Below are 16,493 nucleotides of genomic sequence, written 5' to 3' on the forward strand. Positions count from 1 at the left end.
GAGGGGTGGCCTGGAAGGGTAACCCGGCACACACCAAAGGCTGAAACTGCGTGGGACAGAGAGTGCTGTCCCGCCCGGAGGATAGCCCGGGCATACTGGCTCCTGTGCCACACACCGTCGTTCTACGTCCCAGCAGACAGGTCGGGATGAGCTTTCAGCCAGCCTTGTTATCTCAGCTGTCGGAAGACCCTGGGCTGACACACAAGGAAGGGAAAATGAAGGGAGGGCGATCTTTTAAACAAGTGCAATATCTTTGGAAGCACTTATTCTCATGTATAAGTTATGGTATACCTAATAAAAATTTCCACCACTTTAACTTACCAATCTTTACTGAGATAAAAAGAAAAACCATAAACATATTCAAAATAAGCCTTGTGCCTTTCCCTAGTAGTTAAATAAATAATTGTACTCAAATTGAAGAACTCGTGAGAGTCCCACGGCAATGCTGAAGTTTAACAATTAAGCAATACTATCCCTTGCTTTTCATCATTGAATTTTATAGAATATTTATTTGTTGGGAAGAGTTGAATTAGCCTGATGACATGAGTAATCTCAGATCTATCAAGGATAGTGCTATTTATAATTCATGAATATTCTTTAAAATAAGGTGCTTTTACAATTAATACTAAATCTAACCTTGCTTTGTCTATAATTTCTAAAAATTTGATATCTGAATGTGGTAACAGGTTGGCTGTTGCCACCAGCCTGGGTGCGCTCGGTGTTATACTGCCCTCTTGTGGTGAGTATGGAAAACTGCAGTCTGCAGGTTTTTTCCTCTTCCGGTTTCTTGTTACATTATTTTATCGTGCTTTACGTATCCCTGTAAGCTGCCTTAAATTCTTTCTGGAACAAGGCAAAGTCTAAATAAATAGATAAGCAAGCTTATAAAATGGAAGTGTTGCCTAGTGGGTAAAAGCATGGGTTGGGAAATCCATCTCCCTGGCATGGGTATTACCCTAAGCAGGTAAATCCCAGCTCTTAGAGCCTGGGCACCACCACGGGACTGTTGCCAGCTATTTCGGAGGCTCAGATGGGAGGATCTCTTGAGCGCCAGTGTTCGAGATCAGCCTGGTGAAGAAAAAAACAAAAATCCCAGTTCTGCCACTGAACCAGCTGTGAGAACCTGGGCTAGCTGCTGGGGTGGAGGTGGGCTCTCTGTGCCCGGTTCCTCCCCTAGAACATGAGGATAACAGCCTCCATAGTGTCGATGTAATGGAAAGCACTAAGGGCAGAGCTGGTCCATGGTAAGTGCGATTCAAAATGACAGCTATTGCTACTGCCTAAAAGGTACATTACAGCCCATTTCCAAGTACAGTGTGACAGGAGTGGACGGGGACCCACTGCGTCCAGCCCAAGGAGCAACTCCTTGGTAAGAATATTTGACACAATGCGGAAACTGCAATCGCAACCGAGCCGCCCCATGATTATGTCTTTTTTCACCGGAGCAACTAAGTCATGAATGTTACCGTCGTACATGGGACCCCGCAGCACATCCCGTTTGGCCTCCTCGTTTTACAGTTATCACCCCGAGACGTGATCACTCAGTTCTCCTGATTCCCTTCCACGATGTGACGACTGCTAAATGCTCTGAGTCCTTGTGAACACGAGGAATTTCCACGAAGAGGAAAGGACAAAGCTGCGACCAACCTGCCAGAGGTTACCCACCTCTGGTCTTCCCGGAGCCACCTCAGAAGTTGCTGAGGAATGCTCCACACGCAAGCCCGTAGGCACAGACAGGAATAGAGCTTTAAGGACGGGGAGGCTTTCCTACCCTACCGCACCCCCAATTTTAGAAAGGCAAACGCTCTCAAGAAGGTAAGTATAAGAACGAGCCCGGTTGAAGGATGACAGGGCAGTGGGTGCTGAGAACGCTGGACAATTTGTACTGCTCGAGCTAACTGCAGTGTAAGGCAGGCTTATAACCTAAGGCAGGCTATTGTGTCTCATTCAGTGGCTCTGCAACATTTTTAGAATCCATGTCCTCCATGATGGCCTGTGATGCACCACCATGAGCTGTCTTCAGACCTGACAACCCTCTCTGGAAATTGCCCTTGGCTCTAGAAGACACTTTGTTCAAGGTCATGCCCATCCCCCAATGTTTAGTCAATGCAAATGTGTAAAGACCCGGCACCCCAGAGCAAAAGGGCTCCAGAGCCCCCAAGGGATGTGCGGAGGCCCTTGTTGAGATGGCCTCACAGCCCAGCTGCCCCCTCGCCCTCCTGCCTCCTTCCCTGGCAAGGGAATTACCCTAAGGACACACCAGGGGCTTCCTGCACATTCATCTCTGCTTCCCAGAGAAACCAACCTTTATATTTTCTGATGTAAAAATTCCACACTTCACTCTTCTTGACCTCCCTGGGGGCTTTTTTGGGAGGTGGGGGTCAATTTAAAATAAACCCATTGCATATTTAACCTTTCCATTCCAAAGAGAGTGTGTACTTCACATCCAGCAAAACTATTTAAAATGTTCTTTCCCCATTTGCTGCCATCTAAGTTATCCTCCATGTAAATGGCTGTTTCTCCCCAAGCCTAATTCCAGTGGCCTGAATGCTCATGTCCCTCCAAAATTCATGATGAAATCCTAACTCCCAAGGTGACAGTATTAGGAGGTGATTAGATGAAAGCGGAAGAGCCCTCATGATTGGAATTAGTGCCCTGATAACAGAGACCCCCAGAGGGCTAGCTCACCCCTTCCACAGTGTGAGAACACAAGGCATTGTCGATGAACCAGAAAGCAGGCACTCACCAGACGCTGAATCTGCCAGAGCCTCGGTCTTGGACTTCCCAGCCTCTAGAACTATGAAAAATAAATTTCTGTTGTTTCTAAGCCACTCAGTTTAGGGTATTTTGTTATGGCAGCCTGAATGGACTAAGACAGAAATATTTAGATTTAATAAAACATATATCTATTCTCATTGTAAAAGACCTTTTGATACCACCTCCCCAACATTCCCATGCCATGATTTCAATTTGGGGTTCCCTCTAGATTCTGATACCCTTTTAGGATGTTGTGTCTCCCCTCCCTGCCTTGAAAACCACTGCTATTATCTGTGTATCTTAACCATCAAGATTTTGAACAGCATTAACTTTCTGCAGTCTATAATATAAAACCCATTTTTTTCATTTTCCAAATGTAAGATAGTATTAGAGTGCTTTGTCAAACACCTTAGTTCATAGGGATTAACTAACAGGTAATTGGGAAAGAGGATGCAACCTAGTTTAAGGCATCTGAGGAAGAGAAAGAAGGGACTCTTCTTCTAGGCCAAGTAAGAGAATTAATGTTTTAGAGTCAGGAAAAGAAGCTAGCATTTATATAACTTGCAAAAGAAAGTTTCAGCATTCACAGTGTATTTAAATAAGTTTTAAAAGTAATCAAATATGAATCTTATGAATAATGTAGGTTTTAGATAATTTATACATAGATTCATGATGAAGGCCTAAAGTGAATCCCAAATCCTCAGGAACTCTATAGTAAACACAAGTTACCCCAAATTAGGCCACTCACGAGGCTTCCTGAAAGGGGATTTTAGGGCATGTGACCATGTGTCTGTCCCCAGGACACCAGGAGTCAGATTTGTAAAAGAGCGGAGCCCAAGGTCAACTCAATCCCAATGCATCATTGGTATTGAAATATGCTTTGAGAAGGCAGGAAATTCATTCTAAAGTAGAGCAGAAAAGTCCTCAAAAAATTCCACTTGAGGATTATCAAGAAATACAAATACTTTATTTGGCAGAGGATGGTAGCTTCCAAAGGGAGAAACAAATGGTTTTGGCTGCAAGTAACAGAAAGCCCACAGCTATATTTTTCTCATATATCTTTCTCTTATAGCAAGAAGTCTGGAGATAGTGTTGTTCCACCAACACCAGCAGTGTCAGGGTTCACATCTCTGGGATTCAAAGCCGGTTCCTCATGGTCATAAGATGACTGCTGTATGGCTACTCTTAACTGGAAAGTGGCCAGGGAGAAGGGGTTTGGAAATGGAGGTGGGCCAGGCAACCAACCCTCTGCCACAGCACAAGAAAACTGAGCAAGTTGGGCTTGAAAGCAGCGAGCCTGGCAAAATGAGCACCGAGAGCTCGCTGGCTATTGCACAGGCAGAAGGGTCTAGGGAAACGTGGAAATTTCCATATCACATTAGTATGTGGGTGAAGAGGGACAAAATACCTATTGCGGATGTATGTGTTTCATTTGTATTACCCAAGAAACTCTACCTACAGAACTCCCTCTCACAAAAAAAAGGTCAGATTTCACAAAGTAGTAAGAAAACATTTGCATTGCTACAAGACACAACCAAGTTCAAAAGGTACATTTTTTTATCCTCTATTTACAAAGGAACAGAGTATAAATGTAATAAGGAACAAAGGTACAAAAAATGTCAGGCATACATATTCACATATCAAGTATAGGTAAAACTTGTCGAGAAGACTTTAAATACTTCTTTTAGCATTTAACAGTGAAAATAAGTTTCTAAGAATAATTTATCATCTCAGAAGTTTTAAAAGGCTCAACCTATATAATTTAAACTATGACTATCTTAATGAAAAAGTATAATTTTATCCTCTTTGAAAATCTCCAAGTTGCTGGAGGACAAGTAAACCAGATCACTACCAATTTTTAAAAGATTCAAAGGTTCTTAAATTAAGAAATCATAATTGCTTAGGAAACTTATTTGAAGTATGTGTATTCAGCATGTGTGCTGAATAATATATTCATATTATTAACATACATGAAAAAAATCCATACACCTAACTAGCATCAGTAACCAGTTAATTGCTGGCTCTTCCAAAACCAGAAACAGGTATCCTTAAGGGTCAAGACTCTTCAGACCTCTAAACTAACATATCCCAGTACACAGACTTCATTTAACTTCATTCAGCAGAAGAGAAGAGCCTTTGAAATGTATGAGGTGAAAGACAGGCTGGCGTATTTCTGCAAGCTTTCCTTCCAAGTGTAGACACAGCTCTTACTGCTGACATCTTGGTCAATAGCTTTTGTGTTTTCCAGTTCTTTCTTTAGTTCAGTCCTTCTGACTGCGAAATGTGATATCCAAACTGAAATAAAGCAAATGTTTAACACAGAAATTATTCTAACATGAAAAAAAAGGATGACAAGTACCAGGTGATCCTCTGAGGTTTGATTCATTCAACAGCAAACAGTTATTTGAGAGTCAGCTCTGCAGAGCCGAGGACACAAAAGTGAGAGAGACACTCGGCGGCACAGACTGAGCTCCCAGTCAACTGCAGTTTGAGTCCCTACATGTCCAGCCTGAAATTAGGTGCTACAAAATATATAAAAAGAGACAATTCTTTCTCTAAAATGCTCCTAGTTGGTTGGAAAGAAAGCGCAAAGAGACACTGAACAAACAGCAAGCAGTGTATGACAACCCAGTGACACCACACGTACCCACTAACACTGGAAAATAGCATGATCCATCTAAGTGAACTTCCTACATAACTGCAGGTTTTCAAACATCCTAGAATTTGTCTCTGCTCTGCCCCTTAGATGTGGGATTATGGGCTCTATGAGGTTCATTTTCCTCACATGTAAAACAAGTAATATTCACCTTTTTTTTTAGGATATTGCTATAAAGATCAAATGAGATGAGTGAAAAAAGTACTTTACAAGTTATAAGTTGCTATACAAATGTAAGAATTAAACATTTATTTTAGCAACATTTGCATTTCTTAATTGTAATAGTTTTAAAGGAAACTACATACTTTTCCCCTTTCTAAATAGTTAAAAGAATGTAATTCTGAGCCCATATGCTAAACAACAGATAAAGTGCACACACAAACACACACACACACACACAGGCAACCTCAGAGACCGCACGCGCCAGAGTGAGGTTAGGACAACTCTCCTTGCTGTTACACTCCTCGAGGGCCACATGCATTTGAGTTTTCCATTCTCTGCCTTGGTTGATGTGGGTCACTCCTCAATGCCATCTACCTGACTTTAGATGCTGTCCCTCTTCCACATTCCTCTCAGTCCCAAGGCTTATTCTTATGTACTAGCTCAACTAAATTATGAGATGTGAAAACCACCCCCAAAATTAGAATTATTTCTAAATATAAGAAAAGAGACTTCAAGTAAGGAACAATCTGAAGGATCAAGTGCTTGAAATACAGTGTATGTCTTTTTAAGCATCCAGTAAGTGTTATCCTTAAAGGTAACTATGATCCTATTTGCTTTTTTAAAAGCAGAGTTAACATTCTATTCAACTCAATAATCCAAAGTCTTTATATATGAGTGAGAAAAATATTAGAGTATTCACATTCCCTATAGTTAGGGTGAATCTACTGCACCATTCTTCCCTGGTCCTCTCAAAGTTTTGAACACCCAGTTCATTCTGCAGACAACATCATATTGGCACCTTTCTAGGATAAATCATTATAAACTTATACAAAATTATTTTTCAAATCAAGTGTTCTATTTCAGAAGATCTCATAATAGGCTAAAAGTGAAAATGAGTATGTAAAATTAACAAAAACAACAGAAACATGAGCAGCATCAACAAACAATTGTATAATCCATTCTGCTTAATTACTTAAAGAGAACTTGAACGCAAAGCTATTGGTATGAACAGTACGCTGAGAACTAAAAAATGAATTTTACATTATTATAGCTTACCCTTGAAGTTTCTGGACTAGAAAATGGGGAAGACTCCCAAGATCTATTTTCTTTCTCAAAAGAATCATCTTCTTGGAAGGCAAATTTCTGCTTAAGTGCGTGAGATATTAAAGACACTGGATCCCAATGTGAACTTCGTCTTTTCCTTTTACGAATGGGTCTACCACCAGGTGACCTATTTTTTCAAAAAAATTAAATAAATTAAAACTTTGATGTAGTTTTAGCTCCTTGTTGACAAACACAGCAGAAACACAAGCATAATATATTACAATCTAATTATTTTTCATGAGATTGAAGATTGACTAATCTTCAAGAAATTTTCACCATGGAATAAGGAATCTGGAAGGCACAATGAATTAAGAATTAGAAAACCAAGAAACCATGTGGGCTGGGGCTCTACCACAACCTGGGATTTGTCAAATATCACTGTGCTGAAGATCTTTATTAATTTTCTAATTTTCCAGTGGGTAGGAAAATTTGAAGAAATATTTAAGAACCTTTAAAAGGATTAGAGTTCATGAAAAGAAAACCATTAGACTACTTGTTCATGTGTTTGGTCATTCATTCATTCCCTCTTCACTGAATGCCTACTATTCTATCAGGCTCCACTTCATGCTCTGGGGTATAGCAGTATCCTGCTCCCAACTGGTGGCAGGAGACCAATATACACGTAAGCAAGATCATTTGGACAGTGGTAAGTGCTGTGAATAAAATAAAATAGGGAAATGTGACAGTGACCAGGGACAGAAGCACATTAAATGAGATACAATCAGGAAAAGCCTCTTTAAGGAGGTGACATCCTCTTTAAGAAACTGACAAGGAGTCAATTTTAGTGTAAACACCTGGTGAATGCATCAGGAAGTTAGCTTGGCATGTGTGAGAAAAGGAGAAAGAAAACCAGGTATAGCTGGAGTGCAGTGGGCAACATGGGAAGTAGGAGATGAAAGAAATAATAAAGATCAGAGCAGAAATAAATGAAATTGAAATCAAAAAAATACAAAAGATCAACAAAACAAAAAGTTGGTTTTTCGAAGAGATAAAAAAAATTGACACACCTATTTAGCCAAAGTAAGAAAAAAAGAGAGAATATGCAAATCAAAATCAGAGATGAAAAAGGAGACATTACAACTGACACTGCAGAAATCCAAAGGATCATTAGAGACTACCATGAGCAACTATATGCCAACAAATTGGAAAACTGAGAAGAAATGGATAAATTCCTAGACACATATAACCTACCAAGAATGAACCAGGAAGAAATCTGAATAAACCCGAATAAACCAATAACAATTAACAAGATAGAAGCAGTAATAAAATGTCTCCCATCAAAAAAAAAAAACCCCAGGACTTGATGGTTTACACTGCTGAATTCTACCAAGCATTCAGAGAAGAACTAAGAGCAATCCTACTTAAACCATTCCAAAAAACTGAAGAGGAGTGACAGTCCCAAATTCATTCTATGAGGCCTGTATCACCCTGATACCAAAACCAGACAAAGACACAACAAAAAAAGAAAACTACAGGCCAATAACTGATGAACACAGATGTAAAAATCCTCAACAAAATACTAGCAAACCAAATTCAACAACACGTTAAAAAGATTATTCATCATGATCAAGTGAGATTCATCCCAGGGATGCAAGGATGGTTCAACATATACAAATCAATCAATGTAATGCATCACATCAACAGAACAAAGGACAAAAAACCATATTGATCATTTCAATTGATGCCAAAAAAGCATTCGATAAAATTCAACATTCTTAATAATAAAAAACTCTCAAAAAACTGAGTAAAGGAAGAACTTACCTCAACATGATAAAAGTCATATATGACAGACCCACAGCAAGTATCATACTGAATGGGGAAAAACTGAACCTTTCCTCTAAGATATGGAACAAGACAAGGATGCCCACTTTCACCACCGTTACTCAACATAGTACTACAAGTTCTAGCTACAGCAATCAGACATGAGAAAGAAAGAAAGGGCATCCAAATTAGAAAGGAAGAAGTCAAATGATCCTTGTTTGTAGACTATATGATCTTATATCTATAGAAACCTAAAACTCCATAAAAAAACTATTAGAATTGATAAATTCAGTGAAGTTGCAGCATACAAAATCAATATACAAAAATCAGCAGCATTTCTATATGCCAACAGTAAACAATCTGAAAAGGAAACCAAGAAAGTAATTCCATTTACAATAGTTACAAATAAAAAAAAATACCTAGGAATAAACTTAACCAAAGAAGTGAAAGATCTCTACAATGAAAACAGTAAAATATTGATGAAAGAAATTGAAGAGGACATAAAAAAGTGGAAAGATATTCCATGCTTGGAAGAATCAATATTGTTAAAATTTCCATATTACCCAAAGCAATATTATAAGGATTCAATGCAATCCCTATCAAAATACCAATGACATTCTTCACAGAAATAGAAAAAATAATCCTAAAGAAGTGTATGTGTGTGTTGGGTAGAATATCTAATAGAATATGTTCCTGATCTTCTACAATGGGAAATAAATATAATTAAAATATCAAGAAATAGCATAAGTATGTTGTTTCAAAAATATGGAGATAAGACAGTAGTCCAAGAAAAGAAATAGTCCAATAAAACTGAAAGTGACTATCTCTGGGAGGGGTACTCAGGGTGAAGAAAAATAAGAAAAAAGATTTACATATGTTAACTGTCATAAATATAATTTTTCTAAAAACATCATTGATAAAACCTCAGTTCATTTCTCAAATTACAACAACATACCGTTCAATAGCACGAAGCTTAACCTTATTCATATCCTTCAGAACATCCAGCATGTTTGGAACATCTTTATTTCTCTGGCTTTTTGAATGACTATAGTTGGTCTTACTAGCACCTGGGTGCTGTTTGTTAATTTCAGTCACTGAATTATCTGAGTCACAAATATTATTAGATCCTGGTTGTGTGGGAGGAAAACATGGAGGTCGGAGAGAAGAAAGCTGAGGAGGAAGTGGTGGTGGAGGAGGAGGGGAGGAAAGCGCTGGACTTGGAAACTCATCTGGTTCCACACACAGCTGAGCAGCCCTTGATGATGGCATTTGTCCCAAACTTATGGTCCCATCATTCAAGTCCAAGGAGCCTAAAAGCAAAGTAGTTAAAACATCATGAGAAATTCTCATGTCATAATATAACACTAATTAGAACCAAAATAGGAGCATTTCTGTAATGCTATTAAAATAGCAGGAAGGAGAATCAATCCCATCTACTCAGTAACGTATATAAGAATCAAGCCAAACTGTAAATTCATTTTTTAATGCTGTTGGGAATTTTCAGCATAGGCCCAAAAGGTAGGAAGGAGGAGAATGCATTTTAAACAGAAAATAAAAAGTGTTGGTCAGTAATTCACATATAATCTGAATTTCATCCTGCATTAAAAAAAAAAGCTAAAACACAAATCAACAACTTGTAGTTAGAAACACTCAAACTGAGACATCCACTCTATAATGACACTGGATAAATTAAGCATATTATTTTCTAGGCGAGAGCCTAAGATGGGTACTGAGTATTAATTTTTTCATAATAGATTTGCTCCTAAAGGACTATCAATACAAATGATTGTTTTTTTAAAAAAGTATATTTATATATCATTTTATTTATTATGTATAAATATAAATCACTGTATATTAATTTATATATAAATTACATTATATACATTGTATAATTACATATTACATAAATTATATGTGTATATATATGCACTTGTATATATACATTTATATAATTTGTCTTCACAATCATATTTACACACAGCCCTTACAACCAAATCCATTGTGAAAAGCACTCAGTGCCTATGTTGCTTTATATTTTATACACTCACATACACACATACATGTGTGTGTGTGTTTTTAAAGCAAGTTACATCTCCAAAAATTTAGAAAAGGATCATGTGGAAAACACTATTCAACTCAGTGGAAGTGTAGCAGCAATAACTAAAAACTATAAATATATGAGGCCTCAAACCTACATTCCTTTTTTTTTTTTTTGAGGCGGGGCCTTGGTCTGTCACTTGGGCTAAAGTGTAGTGGGGTCATCATAGCTCACTGCAACCTCCAGCTCCTGGGCTCCAGCTATCCTCCTGCCTCAGCCTCCTAAGTACCTGAGACTACAGGTGTGTGCCACCCCATCTGGCTAATTTTTCTAATTTTTGCAGAGACGAGGTCTCACTCTTGCTCAGGCTGGTCTCGAACTCCTGTCCTCAAGTGATCCCTGCCTCCCGCCCCACCTGGGCCTCCCAAAGGGTTAGGATTACGGGCATGAGCCACTACACCTGACCCCTATACTCCTCTTTCAAACCAATGCATTCTTCCTCTTTAATCTCTAGTGCTTTTCTGAAGAGCTGGAAAGTTTACTGAGAAGACACTTTTTAATACAAAAATATGATCTTCAGTAATATAGCTAGCTCTTCTTTAAACCAAAGCCATCTCCCTCATTACAAAAAATGTGTCTTGATTTATTCCAAATAAGCATCAGGTGTAATAGTTTTATATATCCAACATCCTTTTATGATGCATTTAATGTTGTTCACAGTTACTATTCAGAATTGGACTCGCTTAAATACTGGCTGTTACTATATGTTACTATATGTAACATGGTGTATACAGCAATAAGCTATATCATGAGTATCAAACTCAAACAAAAAGCCAGTGTTACTTACCAGAATTTGCCCTATTTTTCAGTTCCTGCATTTCCACAATTGCAGCAATCTGAGAGCGAAGAAAAGTTAGCTCATTTTCAAGGGCAGCTATTTTTTTAATTGCAGCTTCATTTACAGGCAGATCATTGTTCACTGGTTTGTTATGTCTTAGAGCAGGTGACAATGGATCCCAAACTGGTGGCAAAGGATGGAAAAATTCAATTTTCTCCTCTTCCCCATTTTCCCATATACTATTTCTGTGGGTGGAAGGAAGGAAGAAATAAAGGGAGGGATGTTTTCAATCCAAAGAAGAATAAACTCTTTTAAGGAAAAGCAAAAGACAACATAATAAAATCAGAGCAACTCTCTCCCCTAGGACTGTCTCTAGTCTCACTGAGGACAAGCACATCTTATTTAGCTTTGCATCCTCAATACGAAGGACAGACTGAAGCCTCTAATAGATGACCAATAAGTGGCCAGGGAATGAAAGAACAAACCTTGCTTTTAGGTTATAAAACAAAAACAATTATCCTGTAATTGCTCTACCTATTAACTTGAAACACAGAGAAGTTAATTTATTTAGAAATTCTATGTAGGGTACTATAGGGTTTTATATTTAAGATTATGTTAGAGGTAAGTTTATGGTCTTCTTTTTGAAAACTGATAAACCAGTTTGATACATGATAAGTTTAGCCAAAATATTTGAATAATTGACACGAATTGTGCTTATAACTTGTATCTGAATATACTAAAACATAGGTTAGTACTCCCTAGGAGTAACACATCCAAATTTTGAAATATATTTAACATCATTGCCTGGTACATGGTAAGCACTATGTAAGTTTCAGCTAAAGATATAAAATATAATAAATCTAGTATCCAGTAGAGAAATAGAATGAACATAATGATTCTGATATCACTTTAATAATCATTTCCTCATAGGACTGGTGTTAGGTTTAAATGTACATTAAGAAAAACTGGCTAAAAATTGAGAGAAACAATCAATTATCCTTATTAGGAAGATATTAGTAGGACACAGCACAGTACAGAGATAAACAAAGCAAAAAAGCTGAATCAATATGAATTTCATGGTATACAGTTGCACATTTGTCCATTAAAAAAAAATGGAAGAACTTCAACACATGCATGAATTCAGGTTATAGCCTATATACTCCACTTCCCAAGATAAATGTATAAAATTACCGAAATCTGAGATAACTGGATTCTTTATCATTTGCCACATACAAAACATCAGCAAAAGATGGAACAACAGATCCACAGTTATCAGAGTCCACAGAGTTCAAGAATGGGATCAACTAAAGTAAAAAGAAAAAAAAAAGTCAGAGCTCTGCAGGGAGTCAGGGGAAGACAAATGCCCCATGTCATTAAATAAGGTAATATAAAAGAAAAAGCATATTCAACAGAAAAAATGCACCTGTTAGCAAGAAAAATACTGGGAAAAATTAAAGTCTAAGCATGCAGCAATATTCTCTCCCCTGGTTAATCTCATCTAGCATAAAACAAAAAAGACCAGAAAAGAAGCTCCTCGGGTCTTGCTCACATCTGCCTATCTGTGAAAGTAATTACAGTCATGCACGGTATAACATTTCGGCCAGTGATGGACCACATAGACATGGCACATACGCAACACGACGTAGCTGAAAAATTCCCATTGCTTAGTGTTTACTATACTTGTTATCATTATTTTAGAGTGTACTCCTTCTACTTATTAAAAAAGAAAAGTTAACTATAAAACAGCCTTAGGCAGGTCCTTCAGGAGCCATTGTTACCAGAGGAGATGACAGTGCCATGCATGTTATTGCCCCTGAAGACCCTCCAGTAGGACAAGATGTGAAGGTGGAAGATAGTGATAATCCTGACCCTGTGTGGGCCTATGTTAATGTGTGTTTGTGTCACACACTGACTTACCCAGAGCAATTTCCAGTCCTGTAAGCTGCATTCATGATAAGTTCCCTATTCAAGTGTACCATTTTTTATCTTTTATTCCATATTTTTACTGTACCTTTTCTATGTTTAAATGTTTAGATACACAAATACTTACCATTGTGTTACAGTTGCCTACAGTATTCAGTCCAGCAATATGCTGTACAAACTTGTAGCCTAGGAGCAACAGGCTGTACCATATGGCCTAGGTGTGTAGTAGGCTATATCATCTAGGTTTGTGTAAGTACACTCTATGATATGTTAACACAAGGACAAAATCATCTAATGATGCATTTCTCTGAATGTATCCCCACCTTTAAGTGACACATGATTGTATTTAAATAGATAAAATGCACAAAAACATATGTGAAATGACTTGTTTCCAGGGGTAAACTAATGTTGCCTGGCTTGCAGGCAACATTTCTTCCTTTGTTGTTCTACCCTATATCCATAGGAGTACCTAGGATTATTTTACACAGTGCTTAAACAATGCATGCTGACTGAATTACCTCAAAATTAGGTCTTCGACAAGGTTCTAATGGAAGCATTTTCCCAATAATACGAACGATACTCCGAGTTGATCCATGGTCTTTATTTTCCCAAATCAGCAAAACCTATTTAAAGATAAAACATTATTTTAAATGTACTCTGATTAAGCACGTTTACATATCTATGAAAAAAGGGAGATGTAAGAGATGCAATAACATTTATTTTTAAAAAGAAAATATAGAATGGTATACTCAAAGCATCTTCTTCAAAGAATTAACTTTATTAATATTTGTCTTTTTTAAAAAAAAGGATAGGAGTAAACATATATACATTCTAGGAAGATCTTTTTAAAAAGCACCACAATTCATTTTTTTCTATTTCTGATAATATCCAAATACCTTAAGGAACTTTGTTCAGAAAAACTGCCCCCTCTGCCCCTAACTAAAAATCCCATCTTTTGGCCCAATCAAAAATTGACAATTTCGATTTATCAAACAATGAGGTAATAGAGAGTATTCTTACATAATTTCCTTTAAAGGAGAAATAAAAAGGGGAATAAATAAATCAGGTCTTAGACAATTCAAATAGTCATTTATATACAGAAGAATTTATCCACTGGAAGTTGGTTTTCGAAAAGGTATTAGAAGTGAAACGTGCTACTATAACTCAAATAATACTTTGTACTTTAGCTTGGGCTTCCCATATTGGTTTAAACTATTGCCACAGGAACCTCCCCCGCCCAAAAAAAAATAACAACATAATAAATTGGACTTTTCATCATTTTCCTATGATCCCATAATAAGGACAAAGTTTAAGATGAGCAACAGATATAAGTAGCAGCCTCATAAAAATATCCAATAAGCAGTATATCTAGTAAGCAGATAGTTAACACAGTTCTGGAACTCAGGACTAAAACTGAGATTAGAAAAATGGATTGGGGAATCACTGACATACCGAACACATGATATAGGTAAAAATCAAAGGCATAGACCTAGGCAAGACTAGAAAAAAAGATTTGGAAGTCACCGGCACATAGCATCCTTCTGAAGAAAGTCATGCCATTCCTCTGCTTTTAAATGGCAACAGCTCTAAATTTATCTGATCAAATCCAAAGACTTGAGTCTAACACTGAATATTGACTCCATCACTAGCCTCACAGTCTTTCATCAATTCTGTCAGCCCAGTCTCCACAACATACTTTACGTGTTCCATATTCAGAACATGTAGATTTCTGATCTAATCAGTTTCCACCTGTCTTTAAATAGCCGATTCACATTCCACTACAAATTTGATTATTTCTGCTCTCATCAGCTTCCTAAATTCTATTCAGTTCTAAACTAGTTCCAATGAGTACCATGCAATAGGATGCAATTAATACAGTGAAAAAATGTGTTTAGGGTAACTAAGCAGCACGGTAGCATCACCAGAATATCTGTAGTATCATTTCAATAGGTAATCAATATTTTTTAAATCCTAAGATTATTTTACATTTTTTTCATACTAAGTCTTCAAAATCCACCTATAGCAGATCTCAATTCAGACATTTCAAGTACTTCAAAGTAACATGTGGCCAGTGGCTACCCTATCAGTTAGCACAGCCTAGAGGATACAGATCCCAGACCTGTTTAAAGTAGAATCTTTGGAGGCTTGAGCACTTACATTTAAAGTGTTCTATGGACCATTCATATGTGCACCACTGCTAAGAACGACAGGCCTAGAGGCTTCACTACAATGAGAGCTACGTATTGTACATATAGAATCATCCTAGAGTTGGGTTAACTCTCGGTTAACTTGAATGATACCTTCCTATCTTGCTCTGCAGTTTCCATCCTGACAAACTCCTGTCCTGTTCTCTCACTCCTTCCTTGCCAACAGCCATCTTCACGATTATTATGATTTCCTCTCTTTCCTCTATTCCTAGTCCAGCACCCAAATTTTGACTTTACTGATTTCCCTACCAAGCATGTATTTTCTGGTTAATTATTTCAGTGATATGTTCAGTGCCATTCAAAAATGGTTCATTCCTTTGATATTATGTGTTCCCATACTACTAATGAATAAACTTCCCTAACAACGCTTAGCTAGAAAAAAAACAACAATATTAAGAAAAACTATAAATCCATGATGACTTCAGTGGGTCCTCACAGGTATTCTGCAATCCCTTCATAACATGTTTTGCACTATACTACGTCACCCAGAGCAATCTCCAATCTGAAATCTCTAACACCACCACTTCCATTACGTGCAAGTGACCTTGTCTCTGTACCTCCTACAGCACCAAGGATGTCTTAGATGTAGATGTTCAACAAGTAGACAAAATTGGATTTGTTTATAATTCTCAGGTCTAAGTCATCCTCTCTCCTTCACATTTATTCTGGATTTGTTAATAAATTACCTTAAATAGAACAGTTTTATTTATCTAAGCAATAAGTGTAATTCTGTGAAGGTCATGTCTATATTTTGCTTCCTTTGTATCTTCTCTTGGCATTTGACCTATCAGGTAAATAGCTTCTCAATAATTCTATCCCTTTTTAGACTTAAACTATTTAATATCAAAGCTATACAATTGCAAACCCACCTAAAGAGAAGCAACAATTTCACCTTAAATTAAATGTTTACATATAAATCATTTTCAAAGGGAGACCCAAGAACAAATACAACAGATTCATTTAAATCCATTAAAAGACATTTACCTGGTCTATAGGGACACCAAAATATTCCAGCATCCTTCTTAAGATATTCAATATGAGAGACAT

General features: G+C 37.3%; 1 protein-coding gene across 1 annotated transcript; it reads right to left on the reverse strand.

Annotated features, from left to right (window-relative positions):
* Positions 1-5,013: 5,013 nt before the first annotated feature.
* On the reverse strand, positions 5,014-16,493 carry MTFR2 (mitochondrial fission regulator 2). The gene is made up of 7 exons (XM_012665200.1): positions 16,431-16,493; positions 13,758-13,862; positions 12,508-12,620; positions 11,326-11,561; positions 9,396-9,750; positions 6,632-6,806; positions 5,014-5,052 (listed from the first exon to the last, which is right to left on the reverse strand). Exons 1-7 carry the CDS (start codon positions 16,491-16,493, stop codon positions 5,014-5,016), a joined length of 1,086 nt encoding a protein of 361 aa, XP_012520654.1.

This window comes from Propithecus coquereli, unplaced genomic scaffold, assembly GCF_000956105.1.
Source record: "Propithecus coquereli isolate 6110/MARCELLA unplaced genomic scaffold, Pcoq_1.0 Scaffold98, whole genome shotgun sequence".
NCBI classification, from domain to species: domain Eukaryota; kingdom Metazoa; phylum Chordata; class Mammalia; order Primates; family Indriidae; genus Propithecus; species Propithecus coquereli.